Raw genomic sequence first — 25,466 nt, 5'->3', positions numbered from 1 at the left:
TCCGCACAAAACATATTTTTATTTAGATTAAACATATTATTAAAAATAGATAATGAGAATTGATCGGATAATAATCTACAATAGAATTAATAATTATAAACATGTATCAATTTTTAATACTCAACGATCATTAACCTCAGTTTGAGATATACTTTGACTAGTATTTATAGTCTTCTTATCTTAAGACCATTTTAAGTAATATTTTAAAATGCTAATACGACTTTGTGATTGGTTTATAATATCTTAAGATTGTAGACATTAGACAGTCTTAAATATACGAATCGATTATGAATCTGGCCATTGAAACATCATTCTGTCGAAAAATCTGGGGTAGAGTAATTAATTGAAAGTCTTGATGGCAAGAGGCTTCGCGTGCACACGCGTGTGTAGACGTGCGTGAAACAAATGTGCGCCGTCTGCCAAGATCCTCCTTCACGCACGGTGACCCGACAAGGTGATTACACTCCCGTGCCAACTGGATATCGTGCCAGAATCAGAAACGATTCTGAAGGATTGGGAAGTAGCGACGGAACGGGTGAAGAAATCGTCAGGACATAAGTAGGGAATTACGCGTGCCGGGTGAATTACGAGCGACGATCGATCCTGAAATATATGTTGCCTGTGTAAAAGGCCTTCGAGACGGCAAATCGGGGAGCAGAATTTATCGCTCGCATCCGGCCGGATATCGTCGAAAATAAAAAATTTGCGCTTTGCCACCCGCATGGCATACCGCTCGAACGACAAACTTACGTTGCGTCGCGAATTGTTTGTGACTTCTTTGCGGGTATAATACAGAACGCTGCTCGTGCCGATGATAGATTGTCTTATAATCGATATGCACACTTGGAATAATATTTTTAAGTGACAATGGAAGCGCTATCCATTATAACTTACGTAACTTATAATGCAAGCAAAAGGGGAAAGATGGAAGGATATTCATTTGACAACCAAAGTTTCCTCTGAGAGTTATTTCCTTCGGGATCGAAGTAGTTGCGGATGGGAACTCTTCCAAATTGCCGCGTATAAACATTCAACTGGATAATTTGTCGGGGTTTTATTTAAATCCAGCGAAAAATCGGTTGAAATAAATCACGGAGAATTAATATTTTAGACGTAAAGAATATTTAAAGCGATCACATTTTTAGCCTCTACGTAGTTACATTTACAAACAGAGTACTGCAAACATATATTTTACGCGTAATGCATTTTTGGATTAATTTCGGCACGTTGGTTAAATTTGCTGAAAATGCGCGATTGCGGTCGTTGATTAAATCCCTCAAAAAGGTAATTGATTATTTATAAACAGTTGTGTACAAAGACTCTCTCTTTGAGATACTTATTGACAGATACTCCATGATATGTAAAAATTAATTTATTATTCAAATGTAATCACAAGCTACACGTGTATGAATATTATAAGTTTTTCATCTACCCAGAATGGAATCAAAAAACGTTTACAGTCATTGACATTTAGGAGATCTAGTAATCTGACAATATTTATAAATAAATATTAAAATATTCGTAAATCTCTCGGTCTTACATTATCGGTGCCTCAACAATATACATTAGTTGCGATAATTGAGAATCGAAATTGCACGAGGTGTGTACGAAGTAGTTTTGCTCAGTGCAAGATATAGCTATAAGTACCGTTATCATGTTGCTTTCCTGTTTCCATCGGGATGGCTTCGAGCCATGCCCGTGACACATCCCGCTCCCGGTGTAACGCATTGCGCGAAATTATACGCTCCGTCGTTTACCGGTATAATTATACGCCTGCCAAACATCGCAAAGTTTCGACGTCCCGAAATTTTGTAACACGTAACTTCACTCGGCAAACTGATTTCGGCCTCCATTCACGGAAGTTGAGCGCCTACGTTAATTGCGTTTTGTTTTATTAAATTAATGCACGAGATAACTCACGCTGCCGTATCAAATTAGACTCCTTCGACAATGGCTCGAGCCTGGTAATTATCGGACAGCGCGAAAAAAAGCAGCGACATACGGGTGATAATGAGTACAGAGAACATGTGTCGATACGCGACAATTCGTCGTTTGGTAAATCGGCGGAAAATGTAGAAACTCATAGCCAGTGTGGTTCAATTGAGTTACTCGTTTAATAATTACTCAAATTATACGGGATGGATATATGAAATATTTCAAAAAACTTCAAGGAATGATTTTTCACAAATTTAAGATGAAAACTTCATATTCAAGGATGTCAAAGTCGAAGGAAAAATTTTGTTTTTTCCAAAAATTTAAAAAATCACTCGAGTTATTTTAATGAAATTTTATATATGTTTAAAATTTCATTAAATAATTCGAATGATTTTTGAAATTATTGATAAAAAAGAAATTTTTCCTTCTTGACTTTAATTTTTTTTTTTAACAAATGTCATTTTGTGTATACGATTATATGAAGTTTTCGTCTTGAATTTGTGTGAGGAATCAACCTTTAAAATTATTTAGAGTACTTACAATTAGTATATTTTTATATTAGTACGCATCTTTTTGTTGTAATTGCGATTTTTCCTAATGTTTTCTGAAAATCGTCAAGAATTTATTAATGTAAAATTCATCATTTTATGTCTGTAGTCGAATCTAATATCGAATCGCATAATTTGAAACGCAAAGCTTTTCGCCGGTTCTCAAATTTTCGTGCGCCGATGTACGCGCAGAATCGACAATGCAGCGCGGTGCTACTCCGATTACGATCGCGTTAGAAATATACCGTTTCGCCATAGCAGACGATTCCGATCCTCTTTTTATATCCCCTTTCCCGCTACCTTTTTTCCGAGAGCATCGATTTATACGCCGGCGTCGGCACGGAAATGTATCGGACGCTGTAGTTCCGCATCCACGTGTTGTCACGCCAAGTGCAATGCGCACGCGATGCAGAAACGCGCGGCAGCCGTAACATTGTTCGCCTCGACGCGGGCTTCGATACCACCTGACAAAGGAATTAATCGAATTACATCGACGGGAGAAAGAATCGGCTTCTGAAATGGGATGCGCGCGCGCGTAGGTACGGTTTCCGCGTCGCGACACAAAATACGCAGTCGCACGGAAATGAATTCTAGTCTTCATTCATCTGCCGCTTCTCATCGCGTATCAAATACTACAAATTGCCACGGACAATTTTTTTATTTCATACAGAGGCAGTCGGGAGCTGTATTATTTAGCAGCGCGTAATAGATGCGGAAATTTCAATGAAATATCAGAGTCCAGCGTCTCCAGACATCTTATGAAAAAGATTCGATGATTATCTCATAATTTACTCTCAACATGTTATTATATATACGATAGTGAGAATATATATATGTGATATGGCAATAAAGTTCGATGGATATTATGAAAAAATAAACATTACAAATTTTTTTATTCTATAATTACAATTTCTAGGCATTTTTTTTAGTTTTTTATACTTATAAAGAAAAGAAAAAAAAAGAGTGAAGGATAAGGCAGAAAAGGAAAAAAGCTCTAGGGAGCAATAATGGCCAAATTGAGAATCAATGTATTACGGAAAAAGGAAGAACGAAATACAGCTTCTTGCTAAGAGAAGTTACCCGATCCGATAAGATTCTTCAGCATGTTTCACTGTAAATTGTACCGTGCGCGCGTCTATAAATTCATGCACACTTTCATTCTGCTTAATCAAGAACGAAGGGTAGATCAACGATCTCAAACGCACTTTAAGAAGAATGTAGTCTGCGAGACGCTGTCACACTCGTTACCAAATAATCTATCAATAGTATTTCATTTTAAATGATGCGTGAAGATCTGGATCTTAATCAAGCATTCCTCTTTTACATATTAGAATATATTGTCTGTATAAGCACGTATGTTTAAAATGCAACGGAATTGGTGTCAAGAATTAAGGAAGAAAAGTAATGCGAGAAGGAAGAAAAAAAAATATTTTGCAGTATATACAGAACTTATAATTATTGCTCGTATAATTGGTTTGTGTTCATTGTAATATCTCTGCTGGAAATTTCAATTTAATATTTGTTTGGTATCTAAATAGTTTAGTTTTCAATTTCATGATCTTAAATTATAATATTGTAAAGTTTCAACTTATTTTATTTTATGTCTGAGCAACTGAAATATATTCACTTCGAATACTTCAAAAGGTTTTATTTGTAAAAATCTTTTATGGAGAATTCTTGTATCTGGAATTTTCACATTTCCTGCTTTGTGTTAAGAATGTAAAACGATTCACATTTCAATATTCGAATGACTTTCGTTTCTTTAAAAATATTTCTATAAATATCTTTCTGTTTTTATATATTTTTAACTGTATTTTGTACATTGCTATAATAATTTTACGTTTAAATAACAAGTTCGCAGTTAAAATAATAATAAAATAACAAATAAGTTGTCTTTTTAAAAGTATTTCTTCTGTTTTTCCATGCTACTGCTAAGAATCCGGTATCAGTTCAGTATTTCCTGATATTTTTCTACTCCATCTCTTGACACGTCTGATGTGAATCAATGCATTTTGATTAGAAACTATTTTCACGTGCACTTCGGAGCGAAGCAGTCCGAACTGCTTGAACTTGGCAGACGAGAAAATGTGTCGTCGAGTGTTACCTCTGTGAGAGAGAGAGGAAGTCTTGATCATTGATCTGGCTTCTTCTTTTATACTTGCCCGGGATACTCGCACGGAAGCGTGCACGATGAAATTCGCCGGGGAATGTTATACCAAGCGCGGTCTCGCTGGAAATTGTGTTTCGCTGTTTGTTCTTCCGTCCGTTCGGGAGCTGACATTAATTTAACCTCGTACGAGGTATGTCTAAAAAGTTCCGCCAACGCGAGCGCGAAACAAAGACAGATGACGTTTGCAGAACTGAATTCTTACCTCACTGTAACATTTCATAGCGTGTGGTACTTAGAAAGAGAAATAATACAAGTGTCAAATAAAAATATTTCTTTGCAGGCTGACGAATATCGAACATATTTAAATCTTATAAACACGTAGATAATTCAAATAATTTTACTAATTCCGTATCATTAATTTATACGTTATAAAATAATAAAAAAAGTATGGATTATATTCACGCTAATAATCGAATTAAATTAATAGATGCTAAAAATATTTTTCCTTATTATTAATTTATATATTATATTATAGAATAACGAAAAAATTTATATGTTATAGAATAATGAAAAAAGTGGATGGATATAGATTCATATTTTTTTAAAGATAACATTCAATTTATAATTTCAATAATATCAATTTTCACAGCTAAAAAGTCTCTCAATATATATCTACTATAATTTTTAAGGATCTTTAAATTTTCAATAATATTATCCTATAATTATTCAAATTTACTTAGAAGTTTTTATACTATTCGCATTTTCTCGTGATGATACTCATAAAGAGTAAAAAGATTGAAAATGAGATGGCAGAATCGGAAATTGTAGGTTTCGAGGTACGACAACAGTCCACCGGTGAGAACTGGCAATTTCTCAGTTCGGTGAACTGCCATGGAAAATTGAGGAACTATTTTCACGCGTGATACCGTCACCCCCATCGCGTACCAATGGTAGCACAATACACCTCCGTCGATTCGTTTCGACTGTGCAGGATGTATCGACGCGATAGCCTCTCTCTGCCACTATTGGCAGGACATTTCGACGATTTTTTTTGTGTCGGATGAAATATAGACTCGACACTTTGTAGGACATACATGAATTTAATGACTTCGCTGAGAGTGAGAAGTAATTTTCTGCCGATTTTCCACCAGATCTTTAGGAGACGCTCGAAGGATATCCATCTCGTTTGCGGAATAACTTTGTGAAACGGTACTCGTAGCGTAGATGAGTCGGCGAGTTTAATCCTGATACTCTTCGAACGAAGGAACACGTTCTCGTGTTGAAACAGGACAAGTGTAGCTTGGATAGCTATCCAGAATACGGTAGCAATTTTTGAAAAATTACACATTTGATCATCTATCAATTTTTAACACTTTGACTGCTATGTGTATCCAATTAAGTATACACCTATGTGGATTCAGGGCGTCGCCGAATCAATTTAGCGTTAATTTAATACACATTTCCTACCTATTACCATCTATACGAACCGAGAACACTTTGCATCGATTTTATGGTCAATTGTGAATTCTAGAGAGGTCTATTAACTTTGCCGAAGAATTTTATTAAAAACATTTTATTGGAAAAATATATTTTCAATAGTATATAGCGGCAGAGGACTGATTATAAAAATCCGTGCAACAGTCAAAGCGTTAACAGTTAAACAATTAAACAGTTAAAATAGATTATACTTGTATTATATCTAACAAATTTAGTTATATATACGTATTAAAAAATTTTTTTAACTCTCGCAATAAAAAAATCCCTGGCTTTTAAATATTCAGGAAGCATCTCTATTTAAAGTTAATAAATTAATGCAATACTTAATTATACGTTTCTTGGTGTACGTTTCATTAATAATAGGATACTTTCTTACGAGTTGTTCCGAAATGCTAGATCGTAGTCTCTACCCTGATAGTGAAGCTATCGTGTCGTTTTGCAACAGACCGTATATATGTGACGTACATATATGCGCGTCACGACATTTGGCAATTACCTCGGCATGTATGAGCACTCGATACGCGCTGTATGACGTCGCCGGTGTGCCCGAGCGAATACTCGTTCAGAGGACAAGCCATAAACGGTATAAGCGGCAACGAGCGGTGCACTAAACGCGTCCCGAGACGCGTTTCGACTGTTAAACATCTAATGCATCGGGAGTTGTCGAACAGGATCGAGACGGACTCCGGAGGGTTCGTGTATACTTTAACGTATTAGGAGGTTTCTCACTTTACGGATATTGACATACGTAATTTAATAATAAATCGAATACACATGATATCGTTTTTATTATTTTTATTTTGTACGACACTAGGAAGCGTCAGAGAGAATAACAGGAAAAAGTGTGAAGGGCGAGGACAGCTCGCGTTACCGGAATGTACCCGGAGGACAACTCCATCCCTCTTTTCAACTGCCTTGTAGTGTGCCTGAGCTGTTTAGCTGGCATGCCACTGCATCGCCCTGCGGGGGCGGCAAATACACGCATCGGTGCATATTTCGCGGAAACGCTTTGGCGCTTTCGTGCGTTGCCGACGAACATGTATATATTAACGAACGATACCATCGCCGTGTAATATTTGCTTCGGGCTTTCTCGTTTCCCCATTATCGCTGTCGAGACCGTCGACGTTGTGGCAGGGGCTGTCGCTTTCGATCGCTTCGACGATTGTGATTTGCGCCATCGCTAACGTCGCCGACCGTTATTCGCGCGTAACCAACGATCAATTTATCTGTTATTTTCCTGCTCGATAGTCCGCAAACTAATTCCAGCAGAACGAAGTATCGCACACTTCTCGATCTATCGCTTCATTTTCTCTCGGTGTATTTACCGAACCTACTTTACCGTCGCCCTAAGGAATTAATAACGCGAACAGGGATATAAATTTTCGATGACACTCGACGCGCGCCGGTGCAGGTAAATGAAAGTTAGAATCCAGGTAGAATAGGCGTCGGGCAAAAGCGAAAGGGCTAGATGGAACGGTTTCGTTCTGTTGAAATTATGTCCTTCCGCTCGTGCGGAATCTCGCCACCTCGGGATAGCTTGGTAGCAGGCGCGATTTAATTAAGATACGAACAATCCGGGACGCGAAGGAAGCCGCCGACACGCTCGATGGAAATATCGGAAAATATGAGGATCGTGCTGGCGTCGCCTTCGTCATCGCGTCTGCAGTTTTCCAACGGTATGGTTACTGGCATAGCATAATAATAACGGGCATTCCCAGGATCGCAGCGATGATACTCATCGATAATTAAGTCGGCGTTACCCTGCCGTTTACGCAGGTTTCGTGGAGGGATCTACGATCGTTATACGCAGTCGTGCATGCGAAATTGAGAAATTTCATGGCAATTGATAGGTGACTACGTCGATTTGTATATCGCCGCGAGAAGAAAAGGAGAATATATCGCGTTGGAATTTAAGTGAGATTCATAGCGAATAGCGAATGCGTATGCATGCGTGAGACAGAGAGAATAAAAATGTTAGGCCGTATTCAGACCTCACTTTCAGCGATAAAAACGCGCATTTATTTCTGAGATTCTATGGTATGTGTAACGTAGACTATATATACGCTAAATGCACGCATTTATCGTTGAAAGTAGAGTTTGAATACATTTTTGGTTCTCTTTCTCTCTCTCTCTCTCTCTCTCTCTCTTCCCCTAAAATTTTTACTTTTAATACTATTACGTTTATTGTTTCAGTTGGCGCAATGTACGTCTGTACGTTGTACGCCATGCTCTTTTTGAAGTTATGGTCGTACATACAAGTGAACATGTGGTGCCGCTTAAGCAGCCGAAAGAAAACCACGCAAGGCAGAATGAGACGTCAGCTGTCTTATAATAATCTTCAGTGTAAGTATAAAACATCACAGCGATATACTGCCTTATTAACACGATATTAATGTTTCATATATTTTATGCGTATCCATCAGGTAATAAATAATCTTTATACTTAATATTTAATATGCAGTACACACGCGATGCGACATGTTCTTCTATTTTTATATGAAACGGAATAAAAAACAAAAAAAAAAGAGAAAATATTTTCATCGTCACATACTCAGTTTATGATTTACTTTATGTGTACCATCCGCGTGCGACTCGCTACCAAAACTAAAAATAGCCACGCACGCGAATATATCGCAGTTCCGACGCACGAGTAACTATTTTTTACGTAGTGCATTGCACGCTATAGTTTTTCGTTTTTTTTTTTTTACGATATTACAACGCTGTAATACAGTCTCATCGATGCCGCTAGAGTCACATGTAACGGATTTCCGCTCCGGATGGAAGCCGACCGGCGCAAATCTTCATCGTTACGTACGTCGATGTGCATATGCGCTTACAGGTAATGCACACATCCAAATAGTGCAAACACGTCCTACGAATCGGTAATCTACTGCATTCATGGTATTTGCCCACTCCTGAAGGCGCGTCGTGGCGTACCGCACACGTGTGTGCGATCCGCTTACGTGTGCGTCTCATTGTAAGAGTATGCTTGTACCTATGTGTGTGCACATGATAGTAAAGGGAAAATAATTTCCACCCAATTTAAACTCTGCCGATCGGACGTGCCTATGTTTCCTGTGTCGGACGCGCCGCGGTATATCGATTATTCTGACCTGACCGGCAAAGTCAAATTATACGGTCTTTCCCCCCGATAAACTCGCTCACCAGCGTAGTATTAACCCTTTCCCCCGTTCTTCCTCCGCAATAGTGACGGTAAAACGTCGAACGTTTACACCGTTGCAGTGCGTTTGCACTTTTAATCATGATTGTTCAATCTTTCTACACGCCATGACTTGTCAGAATTAATTGATACATGTTGATCATTATGTTTTCCGATCACCTTTAGACAAATGCACCATGATTTATTATACGACAAAATTGTGTATTATACGAACGTGTTTGAAAGAATTCAGGAATATTCAAATTATTAAAATAGTGATTATTTGAAATTGTTGAATTTTTCTGTTTGCTATATTCTAAGTGACTTCGAAAGATAAAAAATTGTTTAAACGTTAAAATTCGCTTTGACTGAAAATAGAATTGTTTCTCTTAATTGAAAAAATTGTTTATTAGATTCTCAACATGAGAAAAAACAATTCTGAGTTAATTGAGATATGTCAATTAACTATGGATTACTATGGATCCAATCGCGTTCAAGCGAATGCGTGATTGTTTATGCCGACATTGTTTTATATAAACATATCTGAAAGAATTCAAAAATACTTAAAATCATTAAAATAGTGATTATTCGAAATTAATTTTTTCTACTCGCTTTATTCTAAATGACTTTGAAAGATAAAATATTATTAGAGTATATTAATATTGTATAGATATTAAATATTGTTTATTACCCTCTAGTCTGAAAAAAGTAATTCTGAGTTAATTAGTACGTATGTACATCGATTACTATGGATTTCTATTCACGATGATTTATACAACGAAATTGTTTTATATGAACGTATCTGAAAGAATCATCAAATATGTATTTAAACTATTTATAAAATAGAGGTGATTGGAAATTGTCAATTTTTTTTAGTCGCTTCATTTTAAATAACTTCGAAAGATAAAAAATTGTTTATTAGACTCTCGAGCATGAGAAAAAGCAATTCTGAGTGGCCCTGCGTGAGCATGTGTACCGTCGTGCTGCCGATTACAAAAATACGAGCGCGCGATAAGCAAGGTATTCACGCTTCATCGAAGCGAAAATTTTCTGCGAGGCGATGAACAATTTTCAACTTTCCTCTAGATTTAGCACTCGCCGGTGTTCAGAGACTCCCCATGCTACGTTTTGCATCGAAAATTAAGATGGATATTCTCCGATATGGACATTGGCGTATTCACGTTCGGCGTTTCGCTCGCAGCTAATTAGCCCGTTATCTGCTCGACCGACCCGCATCGTTCTCTCGCCGGAGAGTGTCCTAATTACGGTGCAAAAAGTGACGTAGTTTGATATAATTATCGAAACCCCGTGTTCTCGCGCGACACCTCAACGCTCATCGGCTCATCGCGAGGTAACGCAATGGCGACCGGTCGATCGATCGATAGACAAATGCAATCGACAAAAGCCCACCCCGGGACTCCGTTATTACGACCACGAGCTCGTGTAATCTAGCGCGCGCACGGACGCCGTGTAATTTTCGCCCTTTCCACTTGACCCGAACTCCTATGGCACGTCGTATTATTACGTCCTGTAATGACGACGTAGAACCAGCCGCAGAGCCTGTAACGTAGACCTGTACATATGTATCGCGAAGGTAGTGCACCCTTCACGTTTTTGTTCGTCACGGCTCGATCGATCATGCAAGGAATGACGCTTCTCATGGTCGCCTACTTTAGAAAGTAGCTGGAACACCTTTCAGCGCGGCTATATAAAGATAGATCTTATTTAACACGTATTATAAAAACTCTTATAAAAGCATCTTGTACTTCAAATGATAAAAAAATTTGCTTTACAAAACTGAGCTAAGATTGTTTTAACAATAATTTGTTAAGTAGTGACGTTAAGTAGTTCGCAAGAAATTAGTAGAAGAGAAGGTGATTATGGCACCCCATTTACATACGATAATTTGATTAATAATATAATCAATATTTAAATTTAAAACTTAACTATTATATTCGTCAAAGTGTTGTTCAACCAACATTTATTATACTTAGGATATTATTTATAAAAATATGACGACACTGCATCAATGGCTCGAAGAGAAACAGAGGTGATAATATGGTCTCTCCACAAAAATAGATTTAAACAATGAGTTATTAAGCAAATAATTCATAAGTAATCACTACACAGAGAGAAAAATGTTTGGTATTTGTAACTGTAATTATATATTACTATAATTATGATTATTACTGCTATAATAATAATAACAGTAACTATATATATAGTTTCAGCAACAAATGTATATAATTGGCAACCTAAAATGACTATAATTATAGTTGTTATAACCATAAAATAGTTGAAATTACCATAAAAATGATTCAAGTGACTATAATTTTATAGTTATATTTTGGGACAACCATATATTAATTATAGTCATTTTAGGTTGCCAATTATATACATTTGTTGCTGGAACTACATATATAGTTACTGTTATTATTATTATGGCAGTAATAATCATAATTATAGTAATATATAATTATAGTTACAAATACCAAACATTTTTCTCTCTGTGTAGAATTGATCACTTAATTATATCTACACTGGTCATAATATCACCTTTTTCTCTATTTAATTGATTTGAAATAAAAATGGGTGTCGATGTCGTCTTAGATCCGCGTGCCGTCGAGGATGCGAGACAATTTACGAGTCTACAGAATTGCGTGGTCAAAGATCGCAAGCAATCGTATCGATTGGTTAAAGCTTCTTCTTCTTCTTCTTCTTCTTCTTCTTCTTCTTCTTCTTCTTCTTCTTCGGTAGCGTCGGTGCTTAATTTGTGAGACTTCTCGTTCGAGCGGCGTTCTTGTAAGGATGCTGCCTTTTCTATCCCTGTGCTACCTCTGCCCTTCGATATCGATTCCTTTTTTCGCCGTTCTTTGCCCACCGCGCCAGTTTCGAGATATATGAACGAGGGTGGTCTTAAGCGCGAGGCATCCCTTGGCACAAAGACGAAATTACGTCGGCCCTTGAGACGCCCTCGGGCCGAGATTGAAAAAAATAGAAATTACACCCGTCGCGAATGGAAGCCTGCTCGATCCCGCTATGTCCCCATGAGATTTAACCCCCTCCGACGAGAACGATCCCCGACCTTCTTCCATCCTTCTGTGGCTATCCACGGACGTGATAGGAGCCACTAAGGAGATCTTGAGAGCGCAGATAGGCGGATCTTAAGCAATCGCAGAACGCGAGATTGACCCTCGATCAACGTAAGAAATTTCTATGAATTCTTTGTCTTTCTTGCTATATCATCTTTTATCCTAATAAGCAGTTTGAAAAAAAATTGAAATGAAAAAATATGAATATTATATATTTTATTTGTAATTGCAAGAAAGAATGTGATCCGAAGTGTTGGAAGTCACTTGATTATTTGTTGATAATTTTGGTTTATAGTATACACCGTATAATTATTGCTGTATATTATGCATCGTTGCTAATGGTATGGTACTCTAATAAATAAAGCCTTATGATGCAGCTGAGTCACTCTCAGTCTGCGAGATAAGGAACGTCATGCTACGTCAAGAATATGTCAACGAACGTAGTGACAAAGTCTGCCTCACTGTAAACAAAGGAAGGGCCTGGAATATCCTGTCAACTGCTCCGTTAACGTAATTATTGAATCAAATGAATCAGGTGATGCTATGAATAAATAAACTCGATTATGTCTTACTCTGAAAATATGGCTACAACATATAAATTAGAATTTAACTGATGTAACGCTCTTAACAGAATTTAATAATACTTTAAATTAAAACCTTTTATTTATCGGAAATAAAAAGCTTTTTATTAAATGAATTAATACATAGCGCAATTAGAAACTGAGCAATATTAACAGTGATTTGTAATTTTACGTGTAAATGAAATTGATAAAAGATTCGAGCATTTGTATAATTGATCAACTGGAAATGCTTCGAATAAATACAGCAGTTTCTGCAAACCAAACTGCAGGGAGTGGTTTTTAATTAATAATCCGCCGGTGGAAGGTTTACTGCCCAAAGATCACAGGTTTGATCAAACGAATTTACATGGAATATTAACGAATCATTAAACCGTTTCCGAATGCTTCTGCGTGATCGTGCACTCGTTAATTTCGCGTATTTGACTGTTCTCCGAAATCACGTCGCAGTTTCGTTATTTCTACCGGTAAACATATGCGAATTGCGATATACTTCAATCAAGACCGTTTCCTTTTTGCTCAGAATTGCAATTTCCTTGTAATTGTTTTCATTTATAGAAATGTAAATATAAAATTTATATTATAACATAAATATTGTATAAAAATGTATTGTCAATCATAATTATTGACGATTACAATTCTTCCTTGTTTTATGTTTTTCATATTGCCCGGAGAATTTGCAGTTTCCCGTAAACAGTTACACCGATAACTGTCGTCGCGACATCTTGTCGTCGACGATTTTGCTGTCACAGAAGCTTCGTTTTCCTGCGTAACGGATCCTGAACAGGAAAGAAAGAAAGAAAATAAACTATATACATTTATTTCGCATTTAGAGAGAGAGAGAGAGAGGGGGGGAGGAGAATAGGACACGATAAAATAAAAAGAAACGCGAGGAATTTAATTTGGTCAAATTCTTCTACATTTATTACAAGGGTTGCAGAACGACGCCTGTAGTCGTTCGTCGACATGGACGTCGATCGACGTCGTGAGAGCGGGCCGCGACTGGCACAACTCTAGCATCGCGACGCCAGTCCGGGACGCTGTCGAGTTCGAGCGACAATGCACAGCGCGGCACCCGGCGCAACCCGGACTTATTTGAATTCCAGATTGGATTATTCATCGGATTTGGATAATTGAGGGAATTCTATCAGTTACTGGTTCGGCGTCGGGGTGGGATTAGACGCGCAGATGAGAATCCGCGCGCCTAGCGCAACGCCGAGAAATTCCGAGGTTTCCGGCCGAACAGATCACGCCAGCGAATCAGTTTCGTTGCTTAAGGTGTCTGAGAGACTCGAGAGACACGTGATTGTACAAGCGAGAGATACAATCATGAAACTTCTAGAAATTCTCTAGAAGTTTTTACTTTAATTTTACAAATTGCGATCGAGCACACACACAAGCATTTAAATCGTGTTAATATTGCAAACATGTATTTGTGTAATGTAGACTCTTGATATTTTCTACGATTTTTATCTTGCAATCTTTCATTCAAAAGCAAAAGCTTCTTTAAACAAATTTTTATATTGCTTATTTCATATTTGTTAGATCTTATATCTTTCTGTGTCACTTTACTAACTGTGTTGCATATCTATTTATGAAAGGAAAGCCTTTCATTAATGAAAATAAGAAACATTAAAAGATATTTTTCCTTCATGATCATAACAGTAATAAACTATTACGATTATATTAATAAAAAAATTAATAAAATAATCCGTAATATTATGAAGGAAAAAATATCTTTTAATGTTTCTTATCTTCATTAATAAACTGACGCAAGCTAATAAAATACGTTCTTTCTATTACAGCTTCCGGCATTCAACAGAGTGCAAATGATGTCAGCGACTTTGAGCACGAGACGAACGACTGTGGAAATTCATTAGTACAATATCCTGATAATCTAAGCTTAGGCGATCTTTATTACTACATATTAGCACCCACTTTGTGCTACGAACTGAATTTTCCCAGAACGCAGCGGATTCGAAAGAGGTGAGTAAACGATTTGGAATTGCGATTTTATACTTTAGTATGAATGCTATATTTGTGATTTTTATCGAAAACACAAAAGCTTCCAACTGATGTATCTTCCATGAGAGACTAATATTTTACAGGTTTTTGACACTCATTGGTATCTATTTTCAGATTGAAAACAGAAATATCTTCTCATTACATGAATGTTCTGATCGAAATTGACAGAGATATTTTCAAAACTTACAGATTTCGATTGATGAAACAAACAAGGAGTGTTTTAAATGAGTAGAATGTCAAAAGCATTACTTTTGAAATAATGTTACAAGTTTCCTAGTATTCTTAAATGATTTTTATCCATTTAACTTCTTTGAAACCGTGTTTCAATTTACACATGTCTTAAAAATACTAGCAAGTTCATTCGATTGGAAAACGAGTCAAGTAGAAACTTGATATTGTCTGAGTTTGGTCGCGCGAGCGCATACATTGCGTGAGGTGTATAAATCCGTCTTTGCTCTCAGATTTCTCGTATAGATTTCGTCATAGTATATCCCCCGATTCTCTCTCACATCTTATTTTCTTTTCGTAAAGAATGTCAACAAATGTCGAAGTCGCCGGTTTACGAAACTCAGATTCCAGCGAATGAATTCTGTTCTGAGAAGAAAATTTTGCAGAGGAAGAGAATTCTTACTTGGTCCGATTTTATCTAGAACATGAATTATTCGTGCGTGTCGAAATTGGACGAAGATTCCTTGAGATTCTATTTTAGAACTCTATACTCATTTGAGAAATTTAAATTTATTTTTGATATGCCATTTGTGAATAATAATTTAATTACAATAGGAATGTACGGAATTTTCATGAATGAATGAAAAGATTCTTTGTAATTCCTAACTTCAATATGTTTTATAATAATGTTAAATATCAAACATAATGTGCATACAAATGATTAATAAAACGTGAATTATTATAGGATATTTTCATAAAGAATTTAACATTAAATATCTTTATAAATAATTAATTTAATGTATGCATATTAAATTTTAAAAGCATACGTTAAATTTGGATTACATGGATTACCCATTTAATGTAATTATACGTTCAGAATTCTATCTTGAAAGATTATAAGTGATACTTGTTGATAAATCAGACTTACCAAATTAAATTATCACACGCTTAGTATATCTTTTCTCAAGTTTATTCTTTTGTTATATTGTAATTCGTTTCCACATTGTGTGCTTTTTCCTTTTGCATCGTCTTCTGTGCAGCCACGTTGGTTGAAAAGTGCATCCAGATTTTAGTTGTCGCTAGCAGTTTGCTGAAAACGAAACGCGCGGATGACGTGCCGTCGAATAGAAACGTCGTTTCACGCGATAGCACTCAAAAGTCGTATTTCCGATTTTTCGAGAAGCGGTTTATGGTCGAGAGAGCGGTTGGGAGGGCAACGAGAATGCGGGGGTGGAAATTCATGGAGCCGGCCGGAAATCGGTTTGTGCCATCGATAAAATCTGAAAGCAAATAGATGTGTACCAGTATAATGATCAGTGTAATAGAATCACATGGAAGTGAATTAGTTTGGATGGTCGATAAATCCGATAAAAGATATATTTTCCCGTTCGTTGTAATATACGTTGCACGGATATATTCCGTTATCAAAAGACTAAAGCGTTACTTTTTTAAATCAGAATCATATATACTATTTTATTGTTAAAATATACAGTTTATAATTTTATATATATTGTATATAACATATATATACAATATGTGTATATATATAATTTTTGCATTTTTAAATATCATTAAAAATTAAATGATATTTTTGACAATTTTGTACGAGAAATAATTATGTTATCTTAAGAATATATTTTTTAATATTAAGAAAGAATCTTTTGTATATTTATCTATAATTTATCCAATATAATTTACAGATTTCTTATAAAACGGATATTAGAAGTCGTCGTAGGATGCCAAGTAGTGATGTCACTTTTCCAACAATGGATGATACCTTCCGTAAAGAATTCATTAATTCCCTTTAGCGTGAGTGTTTTACATATTGCATTATTATGACATTTTTCGAACAATGTTTTGCGCCGATTCTTAAATTTAGAATACTAAATTAATTAGATCTGCAAAGAGAATATTATTTTATATTTAGAAAATTCTTTCGATAAATTTTGTCTGAAGCACAACACTTTGTTCACCTTATTACTTACCTTTATTCTCGAACAATATATGGATAATAATCTATTGATGTTTCGGAAATATCTTCTACTTTATTATGAAAACTAATTATTTATCGTGTTGGTCATAAATAAGTCGGACTAACCACGATAGCGTAACAGCTGGTAAGATAGGGGCCGAGAGACGAGTAGAAGTGTAATTTGGTTTCGCCAAATAGGTACGATCAATCTTTCGGGTAATACTCTCGCCCGGAAATTCGATACACACAAATATACGGCAAATTCTGCACTACCCCCAACAAACAGGGATCCCCACGTTACGAATTCTCTCGCGATAAAATACGCAGGAAAAAGGGAGCTGTCGCATGCGCCACAGTTACTGTAATATTGTTGCAAGTTACACCTGTAGGCAATATATCCGTCTGTGACATAACGTTGCATAATATCGTGAGCATGATGTAAATTGTATTTCTTAAAATGCTAAACAGATGCGAATGGAAGGAAACTAAAGGTTTCAGCGACACGTACAAAGTATATTTTTTTTATCGCTTATGCTCGCCCGAAGGTGTTGCAGATATATTTCACAGTGTTAATAACTTCGTCGCGAGAATTCGCAGTGTCTCCATTCGTCGAGGCAACAAAACATTTACAGCTGAAACGGTATACAGCCAATTTATTTTCGTGACGGTACAGTAACAGTCTCGATAAAAATAAGCGAAAGTGAGAAGAAGAAATGAAGAAACACGTCAGCGGCATGTCGTTTTATCCGGTTGCATCGCAATAATGTTCGAGGCACGCCATCAGTTTTTATCTCACACGGAGTTAAATCCTCCACCTTGATTTGGCAGTTATATTTAATGCCTCAGGAGGATGATGCGAGCGATATTTTCGCTGCAAATATCTCGGGTTTTCTCTTCCAACCAGACGATGTCCTGTCGGCGTGATAAAGGTTAAATACATTCGCGGAATCTACAGTTATCACCAGTCATTTATTGCGAATTTCGTTACTTTCAACGACATCCTAATTTTGCTCAAATATCTCGGATTAAATCTTCAACTGTCCAATATTTGTATGCAAAAATAACTATGTCGGTGAGTTTACCTGTAATAATTAGTTTCTTTTCGATGAAGATCAGAGTAAAAAAAAACTATGGATAAATTTTCTTTTTTTTTCTGGAGCATTAAGTTGTATATTGAATTATTTAATATATCACATTAAACGTGATATCATATTGAGAACAGGAAACTCACTCTCTTTCTCTTTCTCTTGTCTCTCTGTTTCTCTGACATGATTTTTATTACACATTTTCCTATAAAGACAGATAATGAAAATGTGGTATGTACTAAATTAATTTTAAAAAATCGTTAGCGAAGAGGAAGTTAATTAGCCAATTATCAGTCGCTACCGATGAGGTGTAATAAACGAACCGCTTAATTAAATAAGTTGTATCGATAGTGGTATAGGAAAAGGCCAGTTTAAAGCTAATTAGAAGAGTACGCAGAGCGCGTAGTATTGATAAATATATATACTTTTAATTCCGTTCGGATAGCTTTGATTGCGCAATAACGAGGAGGTGTGTGAATATGTGCCGCGACGACGGGAATTTTGTATTGTGTGCTCGTGAGAGACTCATGGATTTAAATGGGACCTTTTATGTGGCTGAGCTTAACCGCAACATGGCGGGCGTCCGCGGTTCACCAGCTACGCCCATATTTTGTACATAATACTATCGAAAATCCGGATCTTGCCATCGATCCTCTAGAATTGCTAATAATTCAGCTATTCATACTAATACCGACTGCAGTATGTTTGGAAAAATTACGAAAAAAAATTTTATTCGTATAAATGCGGCCTATCCAATGAATATGAGGTTGATAATGTTTACTGTGTATTTACTTTTTTTTACGGAGAATCGATTTCATTTAGTACAGAAGCTGGAAATACAAATGGAAAGACAATTAATTTTTGATTAAATTTAATCAATCCAGGATGCTTTCTGATTTACAATCATTTGTACAAATACAACAAAACAAGTTAACAAAGCACGAATCACAAACAAATGTAACGCTTAAAGCATATTCCGACCAGAAATTCCAATTTTAGCTTCAACATGATTAAAAATTAATTAAGGTGTTTCGCATACATTCCGCATAATTAAAATAACTATAATAAACAAATATGTCAATAATGTTTCTGTCTGCTAGTTTATATAAACACAATTAGCAAATAACTTTATATATTTTTAAAATGAAACATGCTCATATCATTATCGAAGAGCAATCTCTTTGATGCGTCTACCATCAATTTGATTTGCGTATTCGCGTATTATTTACAGTCGGATGCATTGTTGCGGAGCTTTGCGGGAGTAGCAACTATTCCTTTCCATAACGGTAGCGCTAATCGGAACCTCCATATTCGCGATTAGGCAATCTAACGGTATGTTTCCTCCTTGACGTCCCTTCGCCGTGTTTGGGGTTTATCCCGCGCAGGATTAAGCGTTTCCATCTCGAGAATCAGGATCGACGCGAGCCACTCAGCAGGGAACCGGTCCTGGGAATCCGACCGCATGATTTCGCGTCGCGGACAAATTGCTTCTGCAAATCGTTCGTCGCCCTCTCAGCTGCTGCTATCCGCTTCTCCCTCGTTCTCCTTTCAGTTCCCAAAGAGACTCGAAGGAAACGCTTTGCCAGAACGCACGCTAGAAATACCGAGGCGATGGTGGCGTTCCTCCTCCTTCTCATCCTTCTGGTTCTCGCGATGGTAGCATTCGAGATCGCGGTATCGACCGAACGCAAAGTAATTGCCATTGCTGCTATAGTTGCAGGGAAGTTAATGCCAGGATAGGGGCCGGACGACAAACTACCCCTTTGACCGTTTCGATTCTCCTCTAGTTCGATCGCTTCCGCGCTCGTTCCATGCGCCATTCTTTCTTCGTTCAGCGACAAATTGGATCTGATAATTGCGAGTCGCGATTACGAAAGTCACGTCGTCGATCGAACGTCCAGCTGGCGCTGAGAGACGGCTTTCGCTTCCCTCGATTTAGCTCGGCGTGGTCTATCACTGTCGCTCACGGATGTTGGCGGGGATGAGGAAAGAAAGACGAAAAAAACAGAGAGGGAGAGAGCGTGAGATTAAGAAATCTACGTGGATATTGCTTCCTCCGGATCGCGAGTCGCGAAAGGAAAAAATTGATAACTGCGGATGATGCTTGTCGGAGGGTAATCACTTTTTACTGGCGTGCTCCAGGCTGAGCCTCGTTATTCTTACAGGACGGAATGAATGGATAAGAAGGTCGGGCACGAGCCGCGCCGCGCGCGACCGGAAATCCTCGCGATTTCCTCTGGCAAGTGGGCGATTAACCCCTCCAGCACTGAGAAATCCATCGTGCAGCGCTTGCTTAGTGACAGTCTGTGCTTCTGCACGAACACATTTTTGCGAATATCGCTCGCTTCAATTACGCTAAATGTAACTGTCAGTCTTGCTTCTACGATCTCGTTTCTACGTTGTTCCTTCTTTTCATTTAATTCTTTTATTTTGTACTATCATGTTATAGATTTGTTTTATATCTGATTTGTCATGCAATTCAATGTTGCTAAGTATCACGAATGATTATTATGTCACGAAAATATAGAGAAACTATTGTTTCTCTGTGGCTTTTATCTATAGAATTGCACGATTTTTCGCTTTGTGGATCGATTGAGCGATCGAGGAGTGGCAAAGAGGGTGCATCGTGCTCTGGCTTATCGGCTCACGGCATACTGCAACTTAAAGAGATGAGCGTTTAAAGGATTTTCGGGAATACGTCGAAAGTGGTTAGACTGCCTCGAGAAGCATGCGGCTTTATGGTGGTTACAACATATGCAACATATGAAACGTATATGAAATGTATCGATTTTCTAATCACATAATACATATTATGTTCTCATATATACAAAATTTTATGTAATACAATCTATTAATTATGTGTAATATAATCTATTAATTATGTGTAAACTAATTTATTACATTGTATTACATTTTATAAAAATATGAAGGCAGAGAGAGGGAGAAAGAGAAGGGAGAGGGAGTTTTTCGAAAAGTGTAACTCTTTGAGAAAAAAAATTTTTTTTAGAAGATTTTATAAATACAAACCGTTTGAATGGACTGTTAATTTTAGAAAAATCTTATTTATTTCTTTCGCGAATTTATGTTCTTAAGAGAGGTAAAATTTTACCTCTCTATTTCTTCGTATATATAAACTCACTAAGGTGTAAGGGTCAAGGAGCGACGAATCGGGAAAAGCTGCACGGCATGCACGATGTTCGCCTATTGCTCGTTTTTCCTTTCGTCGGCAGGATTCCAGATACTTGACCAACGTTGTTGAGGCGGAATTCACGGAATACCAGAAGCCGGTCACACCTTCTTGTATCAAAGTCGCCGATATGCGTTCGCTGCAGAGTAAAAAGAAAACGTTGAGACGGCAGGTAACAAGTAAAATCGCTGGTGAAACTGCATGTGACTCAGAAGGATCGGATTTTTATAAGAGCGATCTCGTGTGTTTTTGCCGGTCTTCTTTCAAACCTCGAAGAAATAAACTTGTGAACGCGTTTTCTTTTTAATGTAACTTTCTTCATCTATATCTCAATATTTCAAATTCTGTGGATTTTGTATTTCTTTGATTAATATTTTTCTTGCATTTCCCTTAAAATTTGTATCTACGTAGAAACTTTTGAATTTTGATATTATATAATCCATTTTCGACTAACTACATCGTTGGATTCAGACTTCAGTGTTGTTCCAAAGTAGTTTGGAAATCCGCTCGATGGACGTTATTACAACCGGCCGCTTAACGTATAACGACGAACGGTGGAACGTGCTTGTCTAAAAGACCGAAAAGCGAGGCGAAGTTTTATTGCCAGAGTATCTCTGTCGAGACGAAGAATCTCAGGCGGTATTTCTTCGACTTTTAACTGACGGCGAAAAGCGGACGCGAGTTGTATTTCGAGTATCTTGCAGAAATATTTCAATCTTGCGATGTTCGTGATCAAACAGGGCGCGGAGAAACTGAGATCTTTTATAAGAAAGAGACTCAATCGTATATATATATATATTGGACTTTCGCGAGAACCGCGGCTCGAGCGAGTTATTATTTTATTTTTTCCTGACCTGTTTGTCACGTCGGAAAGAAAGAAAGAAAGAATGAGGTAGAGAAGAGGGGAGGGAGAGACTGCAGGCGGTATTTATCGACTGCTAACTGGTACCAGAAGACGTTAGTGAGTGGAGAATAGCGAGGGTAGTTGTCCGCGGAACCCTCTTTTTGCCGGCACGAAACACTTAAGACCACGTCGAGTGCCTTTTAATCCTATTTGTCTTCCGCTGCGCTCCAGTAGCATAGTCTGGAAGCGCGACTCTGGAAGTTGTCAGATCGAAGTAAATATTTTGGTTGCCTGCAGAAAGGAGTTGAGTTGAATTCTAGGCATAACTCCGGACGTTAATTCGCCGAAAAACAGACTTTCTGCGTAATGTGCGAGTGTAGGAACACGACGCGGAAATTTATTTGACAACATTAAAAGCGTTTAAACTATTCTTTACGTTTATTAGATATTTATTTATTAGAGATTTATTAGATATTTTGAATGCAAATTGAATATTAAACATGATAAAACAAATATGACATTTTATTTTTTGAAGAGAATAAATATTATTTAACATATTGAAACATAAATAATATTTTAAGTAAAAGCTTGATTGAATATCTCGACAACGATCTGATTTTCGTTACAATTATACTTGATTATTGTAATTATAATATGTGAGCCTCTCTCTCTCGTATAATATAAATAACATCTTCTAATGCTTTGTTGTAATTTTTGCTAATATCAATAAGAACTTAAGAAATATTAATATTTAACGACTCATCGATTTAAAAAAACTGCGAATTTCGTGATCGTCTCGCATCTGCCTCGCTCGTAAAATCTCCGTTAAACATTTACGTGCGTGCGTGATAAGGGATCGGCTCTTCGGCCAAAGGGTGGCGCGATGTCTACATAAGTACCTCTCGTTCGCCACGCCATTGTCGGCCAGCCGAGATTCAATCTAACTGAAGCGAATTCCCAGTATCTCGAGTACTCTCCCCGGCGGCAGGACAAGATGTTCGCGGATGCAAAGCGTAAATCTCTCAGTGCTAATTGAAACGACGACGCGCGAAGGAAACGACCAACGGCGTTGAAGGGATTGGATGAGGTCGCTTCGTTTCCTCGACAGTACGATGGCAAGAAAATTTTTTCTCACTTTTTTCTTTCCTTTCCGCGTTTCTTTTTTTTTCATCCTTTCTTGCATTCCGGAGTTTCGCAACGTATATATATTCGTTGAAGTACGAGTAGATCCACGAGTAGAGTTCAGTTTCATACCGCTGCGAAAAGGTGACAACACTCGACTATCACGTCGAATAAAGATGACGGATAGAAGACTTAAAGGAGGGAAGTGTTGCGAAAAAGACGAAATTTCTGCATCAGTTTATTGTAGCTTTTCGTCTTTGCGCTTTTTTAAATATATTGGCAGAATATCTTCTCGCTTTTAATACATGTCTTATTAACTTTAATTTACAGGATGGCGCACTATTGTCATACCATTAATTGTTTTAAATATAAGACCTTTGTTCATAATGTGTCATCTTCACTTCCGTCTAATTTCGATTTTGATATCGATATCTATACCTAATAGAATTTTTACGAAATATAGAATTTACTCACACAGTTAAAAGAATCGATATACATTTTGTGCGTCCTGTATGAATATTTAACGGATATTTTATTGGTATTTTTGCGATCATCATATATTCAATTTATTACTCACTGTATATCTGTAAATTTTTGTAAAGAATACTACTTTACGAAGATATGAGGATCACAATGCATGGTTGAAAAGCATTTTCTTTTCACACGCCTTTATTCTTCATTCAAAAACCAATGCTTTGATCGTTCGCGTTGCACAAACGCGGAAACAAGATGGATAAAGAGAATAAGAAATGGAACAACAGAAGGAAAAGAGAGAGAAATGTGGTTCGGATATCTACGTGACGTTTTGGACGTGATCGTCCGGAGGAAAATCTATCCTGCTTTTATTTTCGATGTCCTTCGAATGTCCTTCACTTTCCCCTTCTTTCGTCTGCATCTCAAGTGCTGCTATTTATTCGCGAAGGTTCTCTCGAACCATCGAGCACCCTGGCACTCTGGTTGGAATGCAATCATTTGGGACGCGGTGTGATTCCGTGAGAATATAAATTCAACTCGTTCTCTCCGAGGCGCACTTGTGTAAGCGATTTTATATTGATAATGGCGTCTTAGATCTTTTTCATTAACGATTATTTCTACGTCCTCTAAATCCTTTTTACCACCGTTTACTATTAAGGAGCTTCTTTTAATCGTTCAATTACACGCAGGAAGGCTGTGTTTTATAGTAGATGCACGATGCAAACTGAGCTTGCCACTTGCACCGACTCGTAATTATCAGGCCGCGTAACGTATCGTGCCTCATTAAACCGAGCTGTAAAGTTGGCGCTAAGGAAACATGAAATCCTTGTTGGGACAACTTGTTGCTGTCGTAAAAAAAATCATTTTTTTTTAGACGTAAATGTTTGTTTACGGTACAGTGCTTAAACTTTAGTGCCACTCGCTTGAATTGCGTACTTTCAAATCGAACTCGTCGCAATTATTTTTCAAGTTTCTACTTATGACAATAAAATTACAATAATTGAATATATATCGTTTATCAGTAGTATACAAGCGGATAGTATATATAGCACGTTAATCGTTTCATATGACACATTATCTTGCGGATCACTAGCTAACAATATCACTCTGTATCTCACCTTTGCCATTTTTCCGTTTATTCTGTCGCAACAGTGACAAACGCGAGTAATTTAATTAGCATTATGATATTGTCATGCTGTAGAATATTAACTGTAATAATGGCAATACGTCATGATAATTGCAATTAGCATGATCTAGTTGCGTGTGTTTCATTGTCGTATTAAATCTATTATTTACTGGTAAATGAAATACATTATTACTTTTAATTTACTAAATATTTAATTAATTTTCAAATGTTTATTTTTGTAGATTACATTTTTGTTAATTACAGTGAGAACAAGATTATATTTAGAAAAGTAAATAGAATTACTAATTATAGTATTATAAAAAAATTATAACTGGAAATATGTTTATTTAAGTTTAAGTGTGTCATTGAAAAGAATTTATTGAATTACGTTAAAATATACATCTTGCTATGAACGAATTTCGAGACTCGCAACTTCCCTTTACATTCTACAAAGAGATGCCGCTGTTTAAGGAGGAATGCGGCCATTGGCGCGCGTGCATACACGCATAGTAATGATGCGTTGAAGTCGCGTGGAAGCTCTG

The 25,466-nt window shown here is 37.0% G+C and overlaps 1 protein-coding gene across 1 annotated transcript in view; it reads left to right on the top strand.

Annotated features, from left to right (window-relative positions):
• The window catches only part of mdy (diacylglycerol O-acyltransferase), a 104,248-nt gene that overhangs the window by 62,014 nt on the left and 16,768 nt on the right, over nt 1–25,466 (top strand). The window contains 3 exon segments of the mRNA XM_018451481.1: nt 8,285–8,434; nt 14,727–14,907; nt 16,815–16,923. Of these exon segments, the coding sequence (XP_018306983.1) occupies nt 8,285–8,434; nt 14,727–14,907; nt 16,815–16,923 (440 nt within the window).

The sequence above is a fragment of the Mycetomoellerius zeteki genome, unplaced genomic scaffold (assembly GCF_001594055.1).
Source record: "Mycetomoellerius zeteki isolate Tzet28-1 unplaced genomic scaffold, Tzet1.0 scaffold310, whole genome shotgun sequence".
NCBI classification, from domain to species: domain Eukaryota; kingdom Metazoa; phylum Arthropoda; class Insecta; order Hymenoptera; family Formicidae; genus Mycetomoellerius; species Mycetomoellerius zeteki.
The sequence above is the reverse complement of the archived record's forward strand: the minus strand, read 5'-3'. Positions and strand labels throughout refer to the sequence as shown.